The sequence below is a fragment of the Myodes glareolus genome, chromosome 5 (genome assembly GCF_982192425.1).
Source record: "Myodes glareolus chromosome 5, mMyoGla1.1, whole genome shotgun sequence".
NCBI classification, from domain to species: domain Eukaryota; kingdom Metazoa; phylum Chordata; class Mammalia; order Rodentia; family Cricetidae; genus Myodes; species Myodes glareolus.
The window spans coordinates 28,948,075-28,974,247 of record NC_142030.1 but is presented as its reverse complement, the minus strand read 5'-3'; the positions used below and the strand labels follow the sequence as shown (position 1 = coordinate 28,974,247).

The window sequence follows — 26,173 nt, the reverse complement described above, 5'->3', positions numbered from 1 at the left end:
ACATGGCTAGCAATGTGACTTAGTGTTAGCCATTGGCTCAGGACTTCTGACCCCTCTTCTAGATTTCTTAGCTCACTGGACACTCCTAGTTACCAGAATTTTCTTAATAGAGTACATCTTGAGCCCAGCTCTGATGGAGTTGTAGAGAGGGGCTTATTCCAGACCAGAGAAGCCCTAGGGAAGGGCTGATTCTGTATATCCTTGTAATTAGAGACAGACTGTTCTTGGGAGAGTTTCTATGGAGGAAGCTGGGAGGAGATAGATAGTTTAGCGAGACGTTGGCCCTGCCCAGCAAACTGAGCCATTTCTAGCTGATGCACAAGGCAATAGGAAAGCATTGTGCTCTCCTAAGCAAGAGTGTGATATGAAAGCTGTCAACACAAAGCAAGCTTGGAACCAGAATTTTCAATTAATGATAAAATGTCTCCTGGGATGAGATACAAAGATCATCTCAGCTCAAGAGAGCCTGTCGAATCTTAGGCACCTCTCACGTTCTCATCATGTATAGACTTTATTGAAGTCAGTTGGGTATGACTTGGCTCTTTTGTTAAGGCATCTCCACCCAGTCGCCCCAAGAAAAAATATAACCTCCTTTAGTTATACAGTTATAAGATGCGGGTATCTGAAGGAGTTTTCTCTGTAGCACAAATGTCAAATAAAGTGTCCCATAAAGGTTCAGAATTGGAGAGAACCTTGGTCCATTAATCTTAAAATGCCAGAGAACTAAAGACCTAGTTTATTAACATTTTCCGACCCCTGTCTGCTCCTGAATAGTCATTATGGAACATTATTCTTTAATGTGACTTTTCCCCCCAAACCAGTAAAGAGCGGACCCCAATGCGCCACTTGATTTTCTATGTTTTTCTTTGTTGTTGTTGTGTAGTATAATATCCCCAGGCACATGCTGCTTCTGAACTTTAATTACACTTTTAACCCAGCCCTTTATGTCTGGGTCCTTAACGTCCAAGCTCCTATATAATTACCAAGTTGACTGTGTGGGAATGAGACAAATATTTCTTGCATGACTTTACCCTATACCTTACTATAATGCTGTATTCAGGCTGCTTCCCGAGCTTGGAGCTGTACGCTCAACATGAAAAGACCCAACCAAAGAGACGGCTATCTCTGGCCCACAGTGCTAAGTTCAGATGGACAGTGACCTGATCCAGCTGAGGTCCCCGGAGCTCTTGGGGAGGATTTGAGTTTGGCACTGGACATTGGTCCAGAGCCTGACAGGGTCTTGGGAACTTTTATTCCCTTTCTGTCCAGCTGTGTGTGTGTCTCCAGTCATGCTTCTTCTTACAGCTGTGAAGAAGGAATTCCTTAGTATTTGAAAGGGACCAGGTTTTTGAGACCTCCTGGAGGAGGAAGTCACTGTATTTTACTAAAAACAGAAAAACATTGCTGATGCTGGTTGCTGAGAAACACCAGAATTTGAGGGGGGGGGGACAAACTAGGGTGAAAGGGGAAGGGGCCTCCATTTAATTCTGGATTGTCTGGGTTCATTAAAACAAGATGGCAGGAGCCTGAGTCCTCTAAAGTTAAGTTCCTCCATTTCTTCCCGAAAGCCAGACTTCTGTCCCTCTGCAGAACTGAAATGATTTCCATAGCATTTCATATTCTGAGAAGCAATTTCTATCTTATCTTTTTTGCGTATGATATAGAAAAATATTTGTGATTTTGTGTATGATTCCATGACATGCATTAAATATTCACATCTTATGAGTGAGAATGAAAAAGAAAACATCACCTTGAAATCTAAGTATCTAGCAATGGTCATCAGTATTTTATGATCACTAATGTAAATCCTTTTCATATGTGCTTAAAAACATACATATACATTTATGTACAGATACTTATATATTATTTGCTATGAACAGATTATTTGATAATCTGATTTTATTTTCTCCCTGTTCAACCCTATGTTATTCTATGTTTTTCTTTTAATAAATATAAATATATACCATTCTTTTGGGTGGTTTAATACATATTCCATTACAAGACTAGTCAATGGTTTGCTAAAACAAATTCTGATCAATTAACATTTTATAACTTTTCTTTGATTGCCACTGTGATTAATATCTCAGGGACATCCCTTTTATCACCACTGCCACACCAAATGAGTACCTGTCCAACTTCCTTTTCAGGAGACTGTCTCTTTAGGAAGCCTCTACAGTGTCCGTAGCTTGAGAATTGTTCCGTATTGCCCTTGAGCACATTTGTACAGGTTTACAATCCTACCCTGCCAGCAGTGGATAAAAGCATCAAAGAACTAAAAATAGAGATGGATTTTTTTCCTTTCTTAGGATTTTTTCTTAATTTACTTGTTTCTAGAAATTTACTTCTAATATCTCAAAGACAAATGTCACTTATAAAAAGTGGTGTAGCACCAATATTGAACCATGTCCAAGTTCTAAAATAAGTTATTAAATTAATAATTTGTGAAACTTGGAATAAAATCATAAGTCACTTAGATTCTATTGTCTCTAAGATTAATAATGCTAAGATTACTTTGCTTTTCTGATAAGTTCAATAGGAAGTCGGGTCGATGGACTGGCATAGACACGGGGCACCAGACTTTCATCTAGGCAAACCCATCTTTTTTATGCTTTGTTTTCTCTTTTCTCTTAACTAGTTTGAGAACGAAGGACTGGGGATGGGTTCACAGCTGATTGAGACGTTACCCTACTCAGATTAGCTAAGGAAATACTGTCACCTCTACTGAGAGATGATTAGAAGGGCTGGCACTGACTTCCCAGCATGCACATGCAATTATTTCTATGTGGCCTTTGAAAGTGGGGTGCTTCAAAATTGTGGAGATTGGTGAAACAATAGCAGATAGAATCACAGTTGAGAAATGCATCACCAGGATGGAGTTGTAGACTCAAATATAGTTTGGATGAGTGTAAATCAAATATCCAGTTAAAAGTTATACCTAATATTAAAGTGTGGTGTGTGTGTGTGTGTGTGTGTGTGTGTGTGTGTGTGTATGTGTGTGTGTGTGTGTGTGTGTGTGTGTGTGTGTGCAAATGACTGGCAAGGAAACTGGCAATCAGTATAAAAGTTTAATGAGTTACATTGTTAATGTTTAGCATTACAACCTATGCTTTTTAAAGAATAATCGATGAACCATACTAGCATATTACCTGTATTTAAATAGTGTTAATACCTGTGAGGACACGTGCAAGCAAAGACTTAAGTTTAAATTGTGTTCTGGAACTTATTCCATAAGATGAGTTCCTCTGACCTAATAGTGACCTTGTGTGTGTTAGGGTACAGAGGAGAGGAGGAGACAAGGCATGGCTAGTGTGGAGCATTGTGAGTGATGAGGCTAGATCTTAGATACATAAAATAACTGTGTTCACATATCTGAAGATCCAAGTTCTCCCCCTAGACTGAAAAAAGGCAGAAGAGGCACAATTGCCTGAAAATGAAACTAGAGAATTCCAAATAAGCACAAGGTCAGGAGATATCATATTGAAGCCATTTAATTGTTGTCTCTTGAGGTGCTGAGTTTCCCATTTCTAGTGGCAAAGTGTAAAGACCAGGTCACCATCTAGACGTCACTATGAATAGAAATCCCATCTAGGGGAAAGTTTGTACCATACTCTTTTCCCCAATACGGATGTACTGGGCGGCATTTACATGGTCACAACACTCCCATCAGTAAACCTGACTTTGCCAAAACCTAAATGTCTCTTTCAAAGAAGTACTTTATTGGCTGATAGTGCTAAGACTCCTAATGGTCTATCAATAACTACTGTCCATCCTGGGTATAGCATAAAGAAAAGGGGAACCGACTGCATCCTGGCTCGCTGGCTAGTGATGCTTGCCTGATTCTGTCCTCACAAGTGAACCTGGCAGATTCTGATGTGCTCCAGTGATCAGAGCTCTCCGTCCTGAACCTTACTTCTTGTGTGCAACCCCACATACCTATCATACATGCCCTTCCCCACCTTACTTCTGCTCTGCTCTTTCTAAAATCGATCCCCACTAATGTCTTTGACATGTGCAATTCTTCTCATTACAAAGTAAGAAAGTCTCTCCAGATGACCCAGAAGTGGGAAAGAACATGAAAAGGAGTCTTCTAGCTAATAAAATAGTAATGGTCTCTAAGTGAATCAGAAGATTCCATCTTAAATTATAATTAGGGAACTATACCTGCAGGACACTTTCTCACCTACGAGATGTTTGAAAATTAAAGGGTTTGAAGAAAGTTCATGTAAGCACAGTTCAGGGAAAGAGGTCCGGACTGGATGTTGAATTTGGTGATATCTTTCCAAGGTTAAAATGTTTATATTCTATTCCAGGAATATCATTCGAATCTCTCTTTTCCTAGCTTATTATGGAAACAGCTGTGGTATGTTGAAGTATCTATCCTTGTTGAGCGCAAACTCATGTCAGTAGGCAAGTTGTTCCCTTGCCAACGTATTCTTTGAAGCATTACTGGCAAAAGAAAAGAAGAAAATCACCCAGATGTCCACAAGCGATGCATTCTGTCAGTATTTACTTTGTATCTACTGTATAGCAGCCAGTACTCTAGGGCCTGGGCTTATCTCCTTGGATAAAATGAAGATCTCTGGCCTCTCAGAATCCCCATCCTAATGCATCAAGGTAGGACCATCAAGACACAGTGGATATTTGCTTTAACCAATTGTTTGATGTATTTATAATGTATGTGGTGTGTGTGTGTGTGTGTGTGTGTGTGTGTGTGTGTGTGTACACATGTATGCTGGTGTACATGCATTCGGAGGTCAGAAGATGTCAGGTGTCCTGCTCCATTGCTTTATGCTGTATACTCTTGATACAATTCCTCTCAACCCAAAGCTTTCTGTTTTTGGTTAGGTTGGCTGGTCAGCAAGCCCCCATGATCCTCTTGTCTCCATCTTCTCATGCTGGTGTTACAGTGCATACAGGGTTGTGCCCAATGTGTACATGGCTGTAGGAATCTAAACTCTGATCTTTCAGCGTGTATAGCAAGTGCGCCATCTCCCTTTTATTTTTTTTATAATACTTTATTTTACAGGGTGTGGATGCCTGTGAGTTTGCTTGCATTTTGCAAACATTTTTTAGAAATTTTAGCCAAGAAACCTCAATGTCAGGAGTGGCTATTGGGATTTTCTCTTTGTAATCAGCTTCTGGTCCTGCTTAGTTTTGTTATTAGCAAATGCGACTTGTGTAATGCAAAAACTTATGGGCACTCAAAAAGAAGACAGTTATAAAGCTAAGTCAATAATGTAGCTAGAGAAGTAAGATTCCTACTTCAAAGGAAAAGGACAATTTTTAGACCTGTCTGTAGCTACCTAAATGAAACTGATTGGATGTTTAATGTTGTCCAGACTGTGGGAATGGCATCGGAATTCATACTAAAGTACTCAGACCACAGCTGTGTCTTGACGTGGGCCTGCGGAATTCCAGGCTTCAGGGTAGACTTGCCCTCCCTTTCAGAGCAGTAGGGAGGCAGATGAAAACCGTGAAGGCTCAGCAGAGAAGAATCTTGAGCTCAGTTCTGATTCTGTCAGTGGTGACATTTTCTTCACCCTGTAGAAGCCCTCGGTCCCTCCTCTGGACCATGGTGAACTTATGTAAGAGTGTCTTACTTAAAAGTGTAGCCCAACACCAACATTGAATGAACCTATATTCTGGAAAGTCCTTGATGACAGGGAAAAGATTTGAGACCCTAAAATTCTCTAAAATCTTTGAGAAGATCTCTCCCATTCTCCAATCAGCTTTCCCTAAGCATATAAGCATACATGTATCATGTATGTACTTGAATATCTATTTTGTGTAGGTTCAAGCATTGTGCTTGTGCTGTTTCAATATTAGAACTGTAGAAAGGATTTGGAGGTTCTGTTTTTAAAAGATAACTAGGAGAAGTTATTTTTTAATGTACCCATTTGATAATATAATCTGATGTGTTGAATAAAAATTAAAATGATGGGTGTGCAACATCATTTCTTGCCTTCTGGACGTTGGGTTTCTGTCGGATGTACAGACCTGGACCTCGCCTCTGGCTCAGGGTTATAAATAGAGGAGACGGTGTGATTGCTACAGATGAGATTCCATGTTTGTCACCCATGAAGAGTCTATGAGGGCTGAACTGATAAGCCATCTCGTTTGATCATCTATAAGGGGGCAGTGAAAACCCATCCTAAGTAGAATATGTGACTTAGAATCTCCCTCCAGCTAGGACTAAATCAGTCCTGGCCATGGTGGATTCAGAGTCTGTTGTATAAAGCCAGCAAGGATCTCAAAGGTCAAACAGAAAGAAGGGATGCAAAGCCAGCTTGCCACCAGGGGAAGATAAATGCCACGAAGAAGGTTTCAGGAATTTGGGGTTTGGGACACTTGCTGTGAATTCTCTCTTCCCACTTGTTTCCTGACCAATTGGAAAATGAATGAGCATGTTTACATTTCTTCCACTTGTCTTACCCAAGCCGGAGACCAGCTGGGGAAACTGATTTGTTCCCTGTCCAAGGCGCCAGCCATCTCTTCCCTGAGTCTCTTTCTCTTTCTTGGCTGCCAGGTTCCTTTGGTCCTGCCAGACTTTCCCTCCTGTCTCATCAGCCTCTCTCCTGGCTCAGGCTGTGCTCAGTATAGCCAGCAGCCCCACTGCATGTGTGCACGGCCTTGCTCACGAGGTTTCTCCCTTCCTTGTGTTGTCGCTACTTTCTTCGGTAGGGTTGATGTTCAGAGGTCTTAGGCTTTCACCTTTCTGTTGGCCACTTTCAGAACTGAGAGCAGATCCAGATGGTGTTGGCTCCCGGCTTTGCACAAGCATCCAAACCTCTGTGAGTAATGTCCCTCTGCCACAGAGCGGTTCTTCTGGATGTGTTCATCGTCCCTGGGCTGCTTTGAACATCTAGTCTCTGCTGTGGGCAGCCCAGACCTCAGCTCTTACTTTCCTTTTTCATTGTGATGATAGTTTCTCAAGTGTCAGTCATGTTGAGGATGCCTTTCCGTGTGTCTTCTGAGTTCAAAGGTGTACTTTCTTTAGATGCTCTCTCTGAGGCACATGCTATAATTTATTACAGTGTGTTTTAAAATAAAGATATAGCTTTTAGAGGGCCCTGTATTATCTGTGACTCTTCGGTGTTCTATGAAGTCTCTGTGGGCGCCTGTTCCTTTCTCTACATCTCCCTCATTCATCTAATCTGTGGTCCCTTTCTAAGCTGCTGCTGGTTTCTCAACCTCAAGGGCTCCTATCATCAGGGCCCACTGACCTGGTCATTCGTTGTGCCAGGCCCTATGGGCTTCCTTTTGCTTTCATCACTGGATAGAGATGATCTGGCGGGACAGATCTCAGCCAATAAGGACAAACATTTGTGGAATTATGCACCAAATGAAGATCTCAGCCTTCCTCATCTGCACATCATGATACTTTAAGATACCATTATAATTTTCTTCCTCCCTCCTTTCTTTCGTTCACTGCTTTTCTTCTCCCCAACCCTCACTCTCTTCCCTTCCTTTTCCTTCCCTCGGTGCCTCTCGTGCCCTTGTTCTAGCTCCTCCCCCTTTCATCTTCCCTCCTTCCTTCTCTCGCTCCTCTTTTTCATTCTCTCCGTCTCCAGTCCTTCTTTCTTTCCAATTATTTTTCTTTTTTTTATCTTCAGGTTTGCTTTTTGTTTTTTATTTTTTTAATTGAGCTTTGATCTCAAAGTCTGCTTTGTCGAGATGCTCAAAACAGACCCTGCCCAGAGTCCTCTCACAGTTCAGCAGAGGAGCCCCGGCTTTTCAGAGACCCTCTATTGACTCTCCAGGTCGAAACAGTTTAGATTCCACATAAAATATGTGTTGTTTACCCAGGCTCTTCATGCTCTGCATACTGTTACAGTCCTTGAGGAGCTTGTCAGTGACAAGTAAGATAAATGAATAAAGAGGACTTTACAAGTGTTTAAAAGCTAAGTATAGCATGTGCTGCCCACTACTTAATTAAACAGACCTGCGCTTAGCCTAGTAGCTCAATGGTGGAAACTTCTAGGGTTCCCCCCTCCCCTAACACCCCACTGCAGGCACAGTGCTCAGGATGTTAGAAATTCCTTGGTAGTCTGCAGTTGCTAGCTCGTTAGCCAGATCCAACGCTCTGGTGCTGATGGAAGCAGTATGGACTGGAGCGGGTGGCTTGGGAGTTGATAGTGGGTTTAGTGAACGGCACATACCCCTTTGAACCTTGAGGATTGCCAAGGATGACTTGTGAGTTTACGGTAGGGTTAGTGCTTTGAACCTCAGTCGAGACTCCATGGATTTAATCCTTCTCACCAGGAACGTTAAACTGTGAGCTGCTTCTCTTTTATGTTCAGACAGTCTGTCTGGGGTCCCAGCTCATTTCCAGAATAATCTTGATTTTTTTTCTTTTTATGAGGGAACCAATCCACAAAGATTCAAGTGTAGTATACAGGGATCCCACAAGAATGCTACCATCCTAGTTAGTAGGGCTTGAGTCTCTCTGTCTCATTTTCCTCTTCAGGTAAGCCAGGATAATAATCACCTCTACGGGTTAGTAGTCAGTAATACACATTTACCCAGCTTTTTACTGTCATGGGCTTCTGTCCTTATTAAAGTAGGCCTCCAACCCAGCCTTTGTCACAGGGCTGTTGTGCCAGGTGACTAAGATGATATAGCAGCGCCATTCCTGGCACGACAAGGGCCAGGTAATCAGAGTGATAACTATTGGCATTGGCAAGTGGCCCGTTCTTCAGAGGCTCACATTCTTCCTCACACTGTGAGGGAACTCATGCTCCCTACAATGGGCAGAGTGCAGAGGTCTCAATCATCAGCCACCCTCAAAGACCCCATTCCTTTGCTTGCCCATTCCCGAGAGGCTGAAACTGAGTCAGGGAACTGATTTGCTGGGACTCTCAGCAAATATCTGATAGAAATAAACTGAGTGCTGAGCAGGTGTTGCTACTCCAGAGACTATGACAGCTGTTGTTCAAGACGGTGAGAAGCCTGCAGTATCTGTAGAAGGGAGACCAGCAGTCTTTGAGTATATTATTCCCATACGAAAGAGAGGTATGTGCTTGGGGATTGGATAATCCGGGGAGGATTTTAGCTGGGATTTCTGGGAAAAAAAAGTCTGACAGGAATTTTTTACATTTCATGGGAAGTAATAACAAAAAAATGTGATGGCCGAATTGGGAAGTGAGGGCTGGGGAAGAAGAGGTCAATCCACATTTGTGAACAGATGTCAGTACACTGGCCCATTTCCCCAGAGATGTCACAGTTTGGCATACATGAGTGTATGGGTGTGGTTCTATTCTAAAGTCCTCCCCTTATTTCCATAACTGATAGAATCTTCTTAGATATGAGGGTGAGTGGTTAGTTCAAATCGTTTTTTTCTGTTTCTTCCACATATAATAAAGAATAAAGAAAGTAACATCCACATAGTATGTCTTGAGTTGCATTTTTGTTCATGGCCATAAGTTGACCAGTTGGCTGTAGCATCTGCCTCCCCTTGCCTCCTTCTACTCATATCCAAGCCAACTTTCAACTCTTAGCTGCAAAGGAACCTAACTTGATGCGCCTACCTTTAGTTGCGGGGGACTCTCTCCTGCCTCTGGTTTTTTCCTGTAAACTCCCCTTCACTCCCATTCTCTTCCCACACTGTGCTCTAAGTCAGCCCTCCTTCCCCATGTGTCTTATTTACCTTTGCTTTGGCCTCTGAAGCTCTCCTTACTATTCATGTTGCTACTGTCAGATCCTGAAACCACAAATCTGGATTTTGTTTCCTGTTCCTTCATTCACTAGAAGAATGATTATGAACTTAGGAGCACTTTTTCATTGCCAAGTAAACTTAGAATAATTATTTCAACTGTGTGTGTCTGTGTGTTAGAGTTACAGAGGTGTAAGTATCTATGCATATTCTTATGTGCATATGATTCTAGAGCCCAGAGGTCAACATGGATACTGTTCCTCAGGAAATATCTACCTTGAATTTTCAGACAGGGACTCTCACCAGGATCTGGGATTCACCAATTGGCCAGGCTGTTGAGCCAGCAATCCCTACAGAGCTTCTTGTCTCTGCTTCCCCAGTGCTAGGATTATAGGCGTGTACCACCACCCCTAGAACTTTACACGTATGCTGAGGATCAAACTCGGGTGTTCATGCTTTCATGGCCAGTACTTTACCAACTAAGCATCTCCCCGGCCCCCAAAAGTGAGGTTTTGAAAAGTACGTGCTACATATGCTTAACCTGGCTCACAATTATTCAGGTCGTGGATCAGCACAAAATGACTTTCTGAACAGTTGTCCGCAATAAACTCTTGACCTCACTGATTCCTACTCTTACACGGAGCCTCCTCTTATTGATTCCTGTAGCCTCTTCATCTCCTGCTTATTTTATTGTCCACTGTGACCTCATTATTTGTTGACTGAGGTTTCTGTCCTACCAGGTCCCTCAGTCATTCAGCCCCAAAGAAATGCACAGAGGCTTACATTAATTATAAACTGATTGGACTAGTAACTCAGGCTTCTTATTAGCTCTTATAACTTATATTAGCTCATAATTCTTCTCTGTGTCAGCCACATGGTGTGTTATCTTTCTAGGCGAGGCAGTCACATTTTGCTTCCTCTGCAGCTGGGTCACGACTGCAGACTTAATTTTTCTCTTCCCAGAATTCTCGTCACCCCACCTCTATTTCCTGTCTGGTTGCCCCGCCTATACTTCCTGCCTGGTTACTGGCCAATCAGTGTTTATTTAAAAAACAAGTGGCAGGGTGCAGACCATTGTCCCACAGCATTCATTGAAACCCAGATCCTACTCAATTAAGATTCACTGTAATCTAAGCTTCATGGATATTCAGAGGGGCCCCGATGCGTTCATCCTTCTTATTCTATGATTGTCAGCCAGTTTCTCATCTTTTCCTTGCAGACAGGAACTTCCCATTGTACTCAGATCAGGTAGAGAAAGACATGTAGAAAAATTCTGCAACGTTTTAGATTTCCTGCTGAGAAAGAGGGAAAAGAGAAAGCCTGGTAGAAAAGAACTGAAATTACCATGGCTCAGTGTGGTCTTCCTTTCCCATGCTAACAAATCTTATTGTATGCATCTTTCCTTCTGTTTTTTAAACCACACTTAATGTAGGTTTTAATGCTAATATCATCTAGATGACGAACCAAAACTTGATTCCTTATTGCCACCTGACTAAGATAGGGATAAAGATTTAATATTGTACTTTTATAGCTATGCATTGTCATTAAGCTATGACAGCTACTAGTCAATGAAGGATTTCATCTTGTATTGAAAACTCCATGGATAGAACCTTTTGAACTATCAGAGGACTACAGAATCTAGCACCTTTGTACACACAAGGTTTATCAAGTATTTTAGTTAATGGATAAAGTTTTGGTTTTCCGAGTTGACTTTTGGTACTGGTAAAAGCCTTCCAAAGTCCCCTGGTATTCCAAAGGCTAGGGAACAGTAAGAAACATAACACCTAGATACTCCTTATTCATGATGAGGTAATTGGGCAGGTTGACACTAGGTCTGGTTTACTGAGAAATAGAATATTCCTTAAAGAAGAACAAATTGACTTGCTAGTAGCTCCAGATTTGTCTCAGAAATCATGATGTCACATATAGCAAAAAGAGTCTAACACAGGTGGCCAGAGATGGGAGCTTCAAAGTGACAGGTTAGGACTCATCAAGTCCCTGTGTTCCTAGATGCTGTACTTCAGAAAGGTTGTCCATCTCCAAGTCCTCATGAATGGTTTCAGGTTTTCAGTTAGGTCTTCCCCAAAGACCTGCTGCTTTGTGGTGGATCTTTCATGTGTCCTTTGGTTGGAAGGACATGGGCCACCTGCTGAAACTCTACAGAGTTTGAACAACTGGCATCCTTGTTTGAATCCTTGTTAAAAACTTCCAGCAGGTTTTCTTTTGTTGGCCATTAAGGAGTATTATTTTACCATTTCTTAAACTTCCTGGCTTTTCTTTGTGTGGTAGAAAAACAATATAACTGGGCAGGGATGGGGTGAGTAGTGTAGATTGTGCGGGCAGGATACAAAAAGAAGTCCATTTTCAATTTATGTTAAAGGAGCCAGATTGCCCAGTTGTTTTATGGGACCTAACATGATCACCCAGGCTGTAAGGCTTCGGTCATAGTTTAAGAGATATGTTACAAGCAAGACAAATAAAAGTAGTCTGAAGTATCAGACCAAACTCAATTTTTCACCTCTGTTTCACACTCCTCTCTCATCCCAGACTAATCAAAAGAAGCTTCTTCCGCTCACGATTGCTCTGTGTACATTTCCCCCAGATCTGGTATTCATATGAACAATGTGGTTTATTTATATTTCAGCACCAAATTGGAAAGATGACATCATTCATTTACAGTCTTCATCCCTTGACATGCCTACTCTCTAACACCTCATTTCAGCGGACACATTTAGGGCTGCATACAGCATCTTGTTTAGCTTGCGCATTCTTTTATGGAACACAGTTCAAAGGTAGGGAGCTGTAGGATTGTCGCTGGGAAGAGAATGACCTCATAAAGTCATGGGGGCTCCCCTGAAGGATAAGGGCATTACGATGTTTACACTAGCAGTGGTATTATTTGTTCATTTAGCCTTGATCACTTGTTCCTGGGCTTGCCCTTCCTTCTCCACTATTACAGATCTCATGGCTCCCTTCAGGCCCCTAGAGTTCTATTTGGAAGAAACTGTTCCAGATTTATTAATCACTGAGTTCAAAAGTACAATGCTCCGTGGTGATATTGGGATTTTAGGTGTGAGTGCTGGACTTCGGCATCTCCTGTCTAATGGTAGGAGAATTAAGGAGAATCTTGTCCACAAGGGCTCTACTGGCCTGCTCTTTCTCTGAGGCCTCACTTCTCCATTGGACAAATGAAGAATGGAAATGCTGTCAGTTGCCATAGATTGCCTGGATTTTTTAAATTTAATTTATAAGTTGTTCTATTTTATATTTTTATTTCTTATCATATACATACATTTTTATGCTCACTTTGGGACCTTTCAAATGTTGTTCGCTTTTTAAAAGATGGAACAAAATCATGAGGCATCCTTTGGCAGGGGGAGTTGGGACATGAGGTGTTTCCAAAGCTTAACAGACCCTGGGTACTTAAGGAATAGCTCTTTCCACCTGTTCAGCTGTTGGCCTTCTCTCCTAGTAGCCTGACAAGGAAAGGGGCCTGGAGATTGAATATTGAAAGACCCAGAAATGTCCATGCCCTTTGTTAAGAAATGACTCTTGAGGATAAAGCCTGTGCCTTCCTTTCCTGGCTGCCGAATGACAGTAGTAATAATTCCTCCAAGGGAAGTTTGGAAAGCACAACAGAACTATGTGTGAAAAATACCATGAACATGCACTACTTTAGGTCCATAATACTCTTCACTATTAAATAATTATTTTTTATTGATTTTTATTGAATTCTACATTTTTCTCTGCTCCCCTCCCTGCTCTCCTCTTCCCCCTTCAACCCTTCCCCAAGGTCCCTATGCTCCCAATTTACTCAGGAGATCTTGTCTTCTTCTACTTCCCATGTAGATCAGATCTATTAAATAATTATTTATACTGCACAGTAAACTTCTGACTGGTTGGAAGCCCTGTTGGCCCCCAACTTCTGGCTCTCTGAGAATTCTGATAGTCCACTGTCATCTTGGACTGTTATAGCAACCCACACTATGTCCTCAATTCTTGGTAACCTATCCTACTGAAGAAAGACGTCCAGCCCCTGTCTAGCATGGCAGCATCCTTCATCCTTCCAGCCACTCCAAAAGCAGTATCCACTTGGTGTCTGCTTCTGTAGTCCAAGCTTCAAGAGTAGGCACAAGGAAAGCACCTAGAGCAGGCCGAGAATATTGCTCCATGGCAGAAAATATGCTTGGTATGTACAGTGTCCTGGGTTCAATCCCCAGCACTGCTAAAGAGAAAGATGAAAGAAAAAAAGATAGGAAGAAATGAAGGAAGGAGAGAAGTGAAAGACAGAAAGGAAGAGAGAAGAGAGGAGGAAGAGAAAGAAAGTAAAAGAAAGGAGGAAGAAAAAGAGAGAAAGAGAAAGAGAAAGGAAGGAAGGAAGGAAAGAAGAAACAAATGAGAGCTGGCTGCTGCAGAAAGTGCTGTCAATTAGTGAGACTCAAGAATTAGGATGAAGGAAAAGCCCTCATTGCAGGCAAGGAACACAGCATACATGAAGGAGAAAGTTCTACAGCACAGGCTGACAGTGAAGACGGTAGTAAAGGCATTGGACTGACCTTGCTGCTCACAGCAATCCCAGGAAGGATCCCTCCCATTGTAGAGGTAAGGAAGTTGAGGCTTAGTTAATCATTTTAGGACAGCACAGCCAGCACGGTAGGTGGAGCAACACTTGAATCTGCGCAGTCCTATCCTTAAGTCCAGCCTCTCTGACTTTCCAGGCTAGCTAATTTCTTCCGCTGCCTTTCGCACAGGACTTCAGGCATTTTTTTGTGTGTTATTGTGGCCTCGTTAACGCAATTCATCTGGGCTCTTTCTCTTGCCCTGAAACATAAAGGAATACAGCCCTGTGGCTCTCAGGACTTAACTATGACTCCCCTTCTCCGTTATGACAAACACCACATGATTAGAGCACTCGGCCTGTTTTCCACTGACTTTGCACCAGTTCCCGCAAAGAACAATGGCTGCTAAATGTCTGTAGACAACCTTTCCCAAGATACCGTCACATTGCAGCGGTGACCCGTCTCCGTCAGTGTCCCTGCATCTGGCGGCTTTGGAGTGGACGTCCCTTCCTTGTCCTTTGAGAATATTGTTTGTCATTCTGCTTTTCCACACAGCCCTCTCCCAGCATTCCTTCCAAGGCCTCCTTCGACCTTCTCTAGAATGTAGGATGTAACCGTGGGCACCTTGGGGTTGCCAGCTCACTCTGGATATCCGATTGTACCTTAGGATGTGTCTACCCCTCCCCCCAAAGCAAGAACATTGACATGGACAGATGTCACATAGCTTCAAGAGTATGATGAAGCTTCCTTCACTAAAGCTTCTTATTAGATTTCAGTGTGCCTAGACATGAGAACCTTGGGAGTGGAGTAAAGGGAGCCCTTCTCATGGGTGCTGTCAGTGTGCCGTGTCTGGTGGCTTTGTTGTCTAGTTCCTGATAGGCTCTCCCCTGGTTTTCCTTCTGCACAGACCCAGAACAGGATGAAGCTGATGGCAGACAACTATGACGACCACCACCATTACCACCACCACCATCACCACCACCACCGATCTCCTGGGAGGTCACAGCATTCCAACCACAGGCCCTCTCCGGACCAGGTCAGTTTCATTGCTGTGCACCTCTAGAACCCCTCTTATGCTTTGGGTATTTTAAGATAAAATAAATAATCCTCAAGAAATAATAAACAGCATAAAGTGATACGTTCTTTGAACTGAAACTAATAGCTTCGCTATTTATTTCCATCACTCAAGGAATCTAAATGTTTTCCTTTCTCCTTCCTCTTTAAGGTTTTGTCTTTTCTTGTTTATGTTATGCCGTTTCTTTCCTTTCCTCCTTTCTCCTTTCATAGACAGGCAGCCTATTGCTGCCTCACATCTAATGGCTAGCTATTTTGGAATGTCTCTTTCCAAGTTTTAAAAGAAACCACGCTCTTCCCAAGAGCTTGGCAACCAGGGAACCCTTGAGTTTGCTGAGCACTCTCCTTGACAGTCCCTCCATGATGCAAGTAAGGCAGAACAGCAAAGGAGAAATCCATTTTGCTGGCCTTTGCGTTGGTGAAGTCAAGGAGCCTGGCTTCTTTGCTTTGAGGCCTGTCTTCTCCCTTGACTAAGAAAAGCGAGGGAAAAGATGAAGTTACGAAACCAAAGCAGAAAAGAGATGCCTGAAGTTTTCAGCTGTGCTCACACTCATCCCCTACCTGCAAAAGCTTCAGTGTCCCCTGTCTGTAGAACTATAGGGTCTAGCAGCAAAGCTCCTGAAGGTGATGCATTTGCCGATTAATAAATTAAATACGAATAAGCAGAGCAACATAGTCAGTATTAGTAGCTTTCCTTCCTTTACCGTACCTTTGTATGAGCATAATATAGTGTATACAATAAATTCCAGTAGGTGTGGGGCATTTGGGAAAGGCGCCATTTTCTGTGTAAGCCGGCACATCTCAGACTTTGGCAAGAAGCAGTTATTAACTGTGTGTAGGGAGGAGGTCCGTGTTTGCTAGGGAGGCTGCGCTCATTCTACTCCTGGAACTCTGTTCAGATGCCCCTCCTCTCTTGCTTACCTCACTAGCATCCCAAGGAAGTTAGTTAAGGTCTAGCCTTTAGACTGTTTTGTCAGGAATAAAACTCCAGGGGGAGCCAGTTCTATAGAGCACACACACCACTGAGTCCCAGCCTTTGTACCCTGAAGAATTTCCCCTCAGAGATCCCAGCACTGCAGAAGGCTTTTTCCTAGGACTTGTGAGTTTCCAAAGCCACGAACAGAAAGGCCCTAGTGCATGGACTACAGCTCTCTGAAGCAGCTCTAGAGTCTGGTGACCTGGAGGATGGAAAGATTAATATATGTCATTAGCATACATGCTCTTGTTTTTGTCTGGTTTTGTGTACAGCTTTTGGCACCTAGCACTGCGTGCTCACACCTGCTTATTCCAGCATGTCGGCGATGGCCCCCCTTAGCTACTGCCCTTTGGCACACTATCCTTTGTTCCTTGGCATTCTCCCATGAAAGGTCAATGTGAGACTTCATCCGTGGGAGGCCTGCAGACCTCATGATGGCTATCCTTCTGAGCCATGCATGCCAGAAGGCCCCCGTGGGTATCCTTTCCCCCCGCAGAGACATAGTTAACAGGGAGAGCTGGAAGGGGACCAGGAAGAACTGGATTGAGTCACACAAGGACCTGCTGATATAACCAGACGTGCGTCCTGACATGCCCTCCTGGAAATAGTGGCCAGATCAAGTCTGTATGCTTTGTACCTGTGTGTTGGCTGGCAGTGGGGTGTCTTGGCTGCTCAGCTGGCCCCTGCCATGTGTCTTCGTCACTAAAGGCGTCCACAGGATAGCAGTTATTGTGAAGTGCTGGAGTTCCAAAAATTAGTTAGTACTCCCGGAACAGTGTCTGGCTGAGACACGTCCTTAGGAACTCGGACACATGTTTGTCACCACTGTCATGGTAGCGGCATGGTTCTCGGGGGGGGGGGGGGAATTCCATGCTCCAGGAGGAAGTCTACCTCGATGAATTCTGATTACTAGTCATTTATTCTGCCAGGTAATCCCTGGAGCAGACGTCACGAGCCTGGAGTAGAACACACATGTGGACCAGACAAAACCCTGACTTCAAGGTGCTTACTGTCCAGCCCTAGAGCTACAATGCAGGTCCCTTAGTGTCTACTGATTTTTTCCCTTGGTCATGTCAATCATAACAAGATAGATAATAAAGGTTTAAGCTAATTAGGGCCATGGTTTCTGTACTTGCAGTTGATGGTACAAGCAAAATGGCCTTACCTAGGAGGGGATTTTTACAGTTTGAAAGTTGGCATCACTAAGGCTACCACATTTCACCCTTTCAGTGGGCAAAGGAATGTTAAGTAAGGACCCCTGATGTGATATATGGATGGCCTCAGAGACAGAGGTATTAGACTTCCTGAGCCAGAGTCCCTATTGGACCATGGCCTCCAGAATTAGGAAATGGGGCCCTCCCCTGCACTGTATCAACAACCTAGATGTCAACATTAGCATTTTTATGGAACTCAGTCACAGAGTGTGGCAGTTGGGAAAGCCTACAAAGTCTTCCCAAGTGATTACAATCCCATGCATCATTGTGTAGACTGTGGATAGGGATGCCCTGGGAGTGGAGCTACCCCATGCATGGTTGTGTAGGCTGTGAATAGGGATGCCCTGGGGGTGGAGCTACCCCATGCATGATTATGTAGGCTGTGGATAGGAATGCCCTGAGGGTGGAGCTACTGTTTAACAGGAAGTGAGAGACCTGTATCAGAATGTGGCACCCTGGAGTCTAGACGCTGAATTAGTTTGCCTGAGACTCCATCGAGTGTCCACTGTGCAGAATTAGCTGAGCTGATAGAAAGGACAATGACCTCTTCCCTGGCCTTCTGGTAGTTATCAGGTTCAACCAACCATGTCTTCTAGACAAGTGGCCACTGTTGCCATTGTTTCCCGAGGTCTATGAAGAGATCAGAAGACACAAAAATGAGGAACTATGTAAAAATCAGTCACTTTGCTATGTTTCCAGAGAAACTTCACTTTCTTTGGGAAACAGGATTACCAGGCACTTGCAAACATTTTTTCTTCCATTTATTTCCTGTCCTTTTGCCCTTTACTGTGATTTTTGATTTATCTTAAAAGAAACTGAATCTAAGCATTATAAGTCTAAACTCACATTCCCCCAAGTAACTTCTAGAACATTAGTCCCATGAGAAATGCCTTGAGACAAAGGTTTAGTGGGCCAAGAACTTTGGGAAAGTACTGTACATTTTAAATCTATCTCCTAGCATCCTGATACCATTAGCAGATCAAAGGATCTAAAAGGCATATAATAAAGAAAACTCTATAATTTTATTTAATCCAGCATTTCCCAGACTTATTTGATCATGGTTTTATTTTTTTTTCTAGTAACATCTGTGCTTTGAGAAATTGTGTTCTCAGACTAGCAGGTAAAACAGGAGACTACCTAGTTTAAAATATGATTGGTCCCATTTCTAGCAGAACTTTCACAGGGAAGAAAAGACTTTTAGACACCAACCCTAGTGTGTTTCCGCACTGTGGGAAGAGAAAGCTCCTCTTCCATTCGTTTCCTAGAGGGTGAGGTGTCTCACCCACAACCCAGATGATCTGAAGGACAGGACTCATGAAATCAAGGACAGTCATAAATACGCAGCCCTCAGGGATTGCCAAATAAATGAGGAGGGATTAGTAGGATTGAAGATCGATTGAAGAAGTCATGACAGTGCCTCGGGCAAGCATTCTAACCCCTGCCTAAGAAAAGAACAGTTAAGAACTAGAGGCCAATCACCCCAGGATGACTACAGTCTTCGTAAATATCTAAGTAGAAAAGAACATCCCAACGCTGTGACCATGATGTAAGAAGCCCCTTTAGCCAAGAAGTAGTAGCTACAAAGTGCACAGAAAATACTTCTCACAGCACAGTAAGAGCAGACTAAATGGAACATGCTGGAGACACATTAGTGGTTCACCTTTTATTGACCTTACCAAGATTGATGTCATCAAATCAAGTGAAAACACAATCTCTCCTAAATGCCCTTCGCACCTGTAGTCATGAGCATCACCTGCTCTTTCCCTTACATAGTAAGCATATTGGTGGTACCGAGTCTCTGCTTTCTTTTTTGTGGACATCATAGAGTGTTAACTGTCCCAGAAAAAAAAAGGCTTATTTTAGTGAGTTCTTTTTAATGTCTTCCAAATTTGTACTCGACCCATCAATGAGAAATCTGCACGGCACAGCGACATGCCCACTCAGACCAAGGGTAGCCAGGCCAGTTCAGCCAGCCCTTCTAGCTAGGAATTTCCATACTGGGTACTGGACTGGGATAATAGATCTTTAAGGGTCCAGATCTCACTGCTTGCTCGTTATAAATACACATAAATATATATGTCAAGGCACCTGATGCTCTGATTATGGTGTGGAAGTGGGGCCTGGAGGACACAGAACCTGAGCATTTTAGAGCTGAAACCCCAGGGTACACAACACTTTCCAAGACCAGGAGAAAGGGCTTCTGTCTTCTGCTCTCATTCACTGAATGGAAAACCCAAGCACAGGAAATGGGCGGGGGGGGGGTGGGGGGCTAAGTGTATTTCACTACCTACATGATTTCCAGATCTTGAAATTTTTAAATTTACTAAAAGAAATCCTACTTTTCTAGGAGGACTATAGACTCCAGGAGTATGGAGAGGTCATGCTTACTTGAATTAAAGAACAAGCCAGAGGTGGTTGAATTCTGCATTGATGTCCCGTGTCAGTTATTATGAAGCGCATGGCCACCTGTCTGACCTCCACATGCACATTCAATAATATTTCTTGACTACTCCATTCCTATTATGTGTATGAAAAATAATGGCAGATGGAAATGTCCCTGTTAGACAGGTTAAGAACTGGTATTTGGAGAAGTATTCATGATCTAAAGACACGTAACTGGCCTGGAGAAAGGATTACGTGATTAAGAGTACTTGCTGCTCTCCCAGAGGACGTGAGTTCAATGCCCAGCCTTGACTTGAGTGCTGTAGAGGTAGCTACCTATAACTCCAGCTCCAGGAGTTCCTGCGCCCTCTTCTGGCCTCCATGGTTCCTACACTCACATACCCTGCAGGACAGACGCACACAAACAAAAAGTGAGATGAATTAATTAAAAGAAATAGACACATGAAACTCAAAACCCCAAAACAAGTGCCCATCCTCTAAGTGCATTGGTTGCAAACCCTCTGGATATCCACGTGGGATTTTTGTGCAGATACCACCTAGCTATGCTTTTATGGCCAAATCAGACCCACTGCTTCTGGAATGCAAATGTGCTTTTCCTTCCCTGCTGAAAATAGTCATTTTCTCTAATGTGATCTTTAGCCCCAAAGTTGAATTAAAACATTTCATCAGTTCTTTCCTGTTTGTCCCAACTTTTGTTTCTTTCTATCCACCCTCGTGTTTTATGTCTTTAGTCCTTTCTTTCCACCCCCATGCCATTTCCCATGCCTCCCTTCATGCTTCTGTAGTCTTACTATCACTTTCCTGATTAAAAAAAATAATAAGGCTTTTTGCAAACTCGGCTATTGCCGTGGGATCCCCAGAGTGAGACTCTCGAGTAGAAGAAAAAGTGACCCAGAGTGGGAGTGTCACTATAGACCATGGAGTATTCTTAGTGAGGACCACCAGAGGCAGTATGCCCTTCCTAGATCACTCACCCTTGAACCCTGGCACCACGAGAGGCTGAAGAAATCGAGGCCTTTCCCGTGGTCCAGGCCTGTCTTCCACTCAGCTGGAGCACTGGGCTGGTTTCAGGTATTGGTTCTCTCCTGGCAGGTGCTGGCCTTTTCATTTTACATTCTGACTTTAGGGGCCTGCTCTGCAAAACTATTCCCCAGAAAAATGATTGCAGAAATATTTGGCCTACTCCACTTGGCAAGTTTCCTGACTGTCTTCAGCTATCGTGATCGTTGGTCCTCTTTCTGCTGCCACTGGTTTCTGTGTATGCTTCCAGCATGCCTTGCCTCTTAGCTGTGGTATTTTCACACGGAGGCTGATACTCAGGGGACTTAACCTATGACCTACTTCAAGGACCGTAACTCTCATTGCCTTATTCTCAAGGCTTCTAGACCCCAAATGTGTCCTTGTCTCTCTCCTTTCATTTGCCAAAGTCCTATAGGTTTGCTAAACTGGGAATTAAAAGAGAGATCCTGCTCCCTTGTCTTCTCACTCATGCTCCGCTCACACCTGAGCCTCGAGTATCCACTCTAGTACTCATGTTCCTTCAAAGCATTCCCACAGAAGAGGAATTTGACGTCAACTCTACAAGTAAACCATTACTGAGGTAATGGCTGGAGGCAAAGAACCTATCCAGACCCTATAGCTTTCTGTCTAGCAAACCCCATAAGCTTTCCTCTGATGTTTTGTGTGCAGTCAATGAGAATCTGATAGAGCCCATATGTCCAGAAAGAGGCAGTACTTTCTGTCTGCCTTCTGGTCCCTGTGACTTCTGACAAAACCATTGGAAAGTCCGTGAGACCCCTCTGCCCTTTGTGAAATATGAGATTGGGGCCTTTTATTGGGTCCCTACGTCTTCAATAGTGGATTAACCAGAACAAAGCCCTTTGAATTCTGACAGAGTTCAGTGTGCTCTGTGGCCCCCAGAAGTTGAACTCTATATGTAAAGTTGTTATTCTTAGCTTTTGCTAAGGAAAAGAAAAAAGAATTTATTTTCTGTTTTGAGGTTAAATGGGTAGGGACAAATGTATACACAGAGTTCTGTGTGTATATATGTATGTATCGCTCTGTGTCAGATGAACTGAGGACTTTTCCACATATGGAAGAATCTCACACGAACATGTTTAACTAGGAATTTCTCTCCTGTAGACACGTGTGTATAAATGTATTTTCAAGTTTACTACATGGAAGAAAAATTAACCATAAAACTGTAGTTTCAGAGTGAGAAAGAGAAAGAAAGAAGAGCGGGAGAGGAAGGGAAGAAAGGGGAGGAGAGATGGGTGAGACTCAATCATTTCTAGTTCTCCATGAAGTTATATATCCAAGGCTCTTCATATCACTGTTCATTTTAGTGGGTGTGTCTAGAAATTAGCCCAAGGAAGCACTTCCCTTTTATTTATTTGTTTGCTTTGTGTGTTGCGAATTTGATTCCATGGCCCACTTTCTGAAAGAAGCCTCAGCTTTTGGCTTCAAACCCAGCAGCCCATGAAGAGCTGTACTCTGGGTACTGGTGCTTATTGTGTGAGATAAGGGTTCAGAGATTCCTGCCACGGCCACTCTGGGGCCAGAACTCTCTGAGCTGAGCCAGGGATCTCCTGATGTGTCCTTGAAGCCACGTTCTGTGAGCCACTCGCTTTGTCCCCAGAGCTTCTTTGGTCATAAGTAGATTAGAATATACTTGGTTGAAAACCCAGCAGGTTGAAAAATCAATATATGATCTGAAAAGATGGCATAAACATCACTTTTTTCTTGGTCTTCACAATGACCATCCGGAATCTTCAAAGCCACTAAAATGTCTGTGCCATTTCTCACCACTAGTAACAATAAGCAGAAGTCTGTTTGCCCACTTTTAAGAGCAGGAACTCTGGAGTGACATCTGGAGCAACAGGTAGAGAGGGAGATGGGGACAGATGCTGCCCTGGAAGGCATTTCAGTGCCCCTTTCCTCAGCTAGCAGCTGCATGCTCAGCCAGCCATCCTAGGCTCAGTAAAGAAGGCAGACTAGCAGGCACTGGGCTTTGTAGATTATTGCCAGAGCTCTTTAATCTGGGTGGGATGTTAATTCCTCCTGTGTAAGCTCAGGAGGCAAGCCCTGCTAACCCCTGCAGGGGGAGTTTTAGTGTGAGAAAAGAGCACCGCTTCTTGGTGTGTTGGGACCCTTTGGATCAAAAGGGTTTTCCTCGAAGGAGGCTAGCACCTATCCAGGATTGTACTCTTGTTCTGTTTAGGGTAAACCAGGTCTTTTCCCGTTTCCTGAGTTGTTTTACTTTTACACTGTGTTTGCAGTATTAGGGCTTCATTAAGAGATTTGTTGCCGTGTGTCTTTGCAGTCAGCGGGGCTTTTAGGCCCAGCCTGACTCCCCAGTCTGTCTGTAGTGGAACTCAGGCTTGGCAACATCAGAGGCTGGATTCCCTTTCAACGTGCTGCTTTAATCCAGTCACATTTGTCTAACAGGCAGCATGTCAACTCACTATTGAAAGGGGGTGGCCAACCTTGAAGTGCTGGGAAACAGGGAAATCCATTTTAGATTGCTGAATACCACTCCCTCTTCTTCCCCTTGAACTGATGTAATGAGGATCGTGTTTGACATGCTCACTGCCGGCACTTGCGGTTCTTCACAGATAAAGGACAATGGAAGGAAAGGAACTGGAGGCTTCTTTTAATACGTGCCGCACTCACAAAGTCTGATAGTTACTCAATAAAACAACAGCTTATTTGTGAAATAATGGCATGGCACACATCCTGATTCGTGCACCTCTTTACTAGTGTACTAAGAAAATGCTAGAACACTCCCAACACAAATGATGTGCCCAGTTGGAAGTAGCTTAGTTTTCATTCCCTGATTTAATTCTCACAGCGCCCGCCCCATGAAGTGTGGGAATTGCACGGATCCTGTTTTTGTCTGTAAGCAACAGGGGACATGCAAAGTCAAAAACTAGGAAATTTGGTGTCCCACCAGCCAAGAAATATTCCAGTTCAAAACACAAATTTTACTGTGTTTAACAAAACCAAGTGTTAATGACTGATAGATGAAGGAGCAAAAATAAAGCCTGTCTTCACTCCCACCCCTTTTTATGGCTCCCTGGCAGTGGCTCGGCTGCTAGCAGATGTTGACTTTGTGCTCCCAAACAATATTGCTGGCCAATGGAGAGCCGTCCAGCAGTTTCTGCTTCAACCCAGAGAACTGGATCTATCCACGAGAGGCTGTTTTCTCTGTTTTTTTCTCTTGAAAGAAATAAGGATAAAGTTCTTACATGGAACTAAAATTTTGAGTGATTCCCCGAAGATGCCAAGTTAAAAATGAAGGGAAAGGGCTGCCACCCAAGAGCCTATAACATTTTGAGAGCTTAAACAAGGGTGTCTCTGTGGTAGCCTTGCTTGTTCTTCCTGAGATCAGCCCACCTGCTTCTGCAGGCTGTCCAGTCTGCCTCTGTCCTGAGAGGTGCTCCAGTGCCTTTTCACGTGAGGACCACTCAGTCATTTCCCAGTCAGCCAGGGAAGTTCCAGCCCTGAGCAGACAAGGAGAAAAGAACGAGCCAGGGAAGGATGGAGCTTGTGATAGAAAGACCAAAAATATGCCAAGGAGACATGGGTAGCGATGCTCAAGCCTGGGCAGCTCGGGGAGCCAGACAGCATTCTCTCAAAAGGCTCATTTGAAAAAGCAAGAACGAAACCTGGCATTGGCACTTATTTATAAATATCTCTTCAGCTCCTGTGTCTGAGAACTTGTCAGGCAGTCTGAAGGGAGTAGGTACTGCCCTCCCCCCACAGAGAGGTAGAAACTTGCTGAACTGTTGCTGATATGTCATGTGAACAAGTCCCATGGCCTGTGAGGACCCTTTTCCTACAAGCGTCAAAGGACTGGACCTAGGTTGTAGTATCCCCCACAAACGGGGATCATCCCCATTCGGGGAAGGGGTCAGTGTATGGTCCAAAGTACATCGGAACTGAGCTAAGCAGAGTCAACATGCACCACCAAGGGAGATTCAAATATGCTTTCTAGGGTTCAGCTCAGACAGAGTCACACATTTCCACTCAGCCAGTCTGGGATTTTACCTTCGCTCCACAGCACCCTGCCAGAGGTTCATTGGTGCTTTGCCTCATCCTCCCCTCAGCTCACCTTCCTGTATCTATACCAAAAGCTACCTGACACCTGTGTCCGGGGGCTGGAGTAAAACTTAGCAGAGAAATGCAGATGGCTATGACTTGTCTCTTTGACCTAAAGGAGGCACCGATACTTGCTGGTAGCTTTGAAACAGCTCAGAAAGAAGCAAACATTTATTCTTAAAATAGCCAGAAACATGTATGTAAGCCTGACTGAGGCTTTCTTATTCTTTGGAGAACATGCAAGCTGAAGCAAACAGAAGTCACATATGAGATCATAATCATACCTGACTCCATCATCTGGGTAGACATTTGTTCTGTGGATCAAGCATCCATGAACTAGACAGATAAAAGATGTGAATAAACAGACTTTAGAGGAAGATTTGGACTTGAACATGGGAGACAATGCAGTGCCCTGTCAAGGCTCCCTCCCTGGCTTTCTCCAAGTCTGTTTCCCTTCGCACACTTTGGAGCCATAAGTGTCAAGAGAATGATTTAATGAACCTGGCTAGGGCATGTCGTGAACCCCGCACTATGGCCCTGCTTTTGTGACTTGAAGTTTCAGAGAAGCCATGATCAAAAGTCGGGGTGAGGGATGATTTGGAGACAGTTCAGTCTGACCCCATCCCACACAGTAAGGGCTCCTCCTGGCCAGGGGTGAGGCTTACTTTCTTGCAGACAGTGGTAGGTTCCGACAAAAGTCACTTGATTTCTTCCTCTTTTCTATGTAAGATAGGTATGAAAATAAGGTCTTCATTAACAACTTAGTCCTCCAGTTTTAAGGGGAAAAATCATTCTAATAACTTCAAAAGGACTGCAGATGTTTGAGAAAACACCTGGTGATGGGCTTGGGTTTGCCTACCTGCTATACCTACCACTTCAGCATGGAGATCCATTAAAGGCTTACCCTGGGTCGTTTATCATGCCAGGCTATCAGGTTCCTGTTCAGGGCGTCCTTGATGGGCTAATAAATGCCACCCCGCTCCCCAACACACATAACAACAAGCCTTTTGACTTGTCAACAATGACTCAGTTCCTTTGCTTCTAGATCTTGTCATCAACAAACCCACAGTGAGCAGCCCATCTAGGGAGGAATTTGTTTTATCTCAGTATTTAGAGAATCCCATTAGAGCCTGGCATCTGGACTGTAGGATTTCCATCAGGGCCTCTTGTCCGTCACATCATCCTCAGAGCTGTA

The 26,173-nt window shown here is 43.6% G+C and overlaps 1 protein-coding gene across 11 annotated transcripts in view; it reads left to right on the top strand.

Annotated features, from left to right (window-relative positions):
- Positions 1-26,173, top strand: part of Erc2 (ELKS/RAB6-interacting/CAST family member 2) — a 919,008-nt gene that overhangs the window by 723,524 nt on the left and 169,311 nt on the right. For all 11 annotated transcript variants that reach the window (XR_015737860.1, XM_087906197.1, XM_087906198.1 and 8 more), the window contains one exon: positions 15,119-15,247. Coding sequence is in view for 10 of the 11 variants with exons in the window: in XM_087906197.1 (XP_087762323.1) it covers positions 15,119-15,247 (129 nt within the window). In the remaining variant the exon portion in view is untranslated. The remainder of the gene's footprint in view (positions 1-15,118; positions 15,248-26,173) is intronic.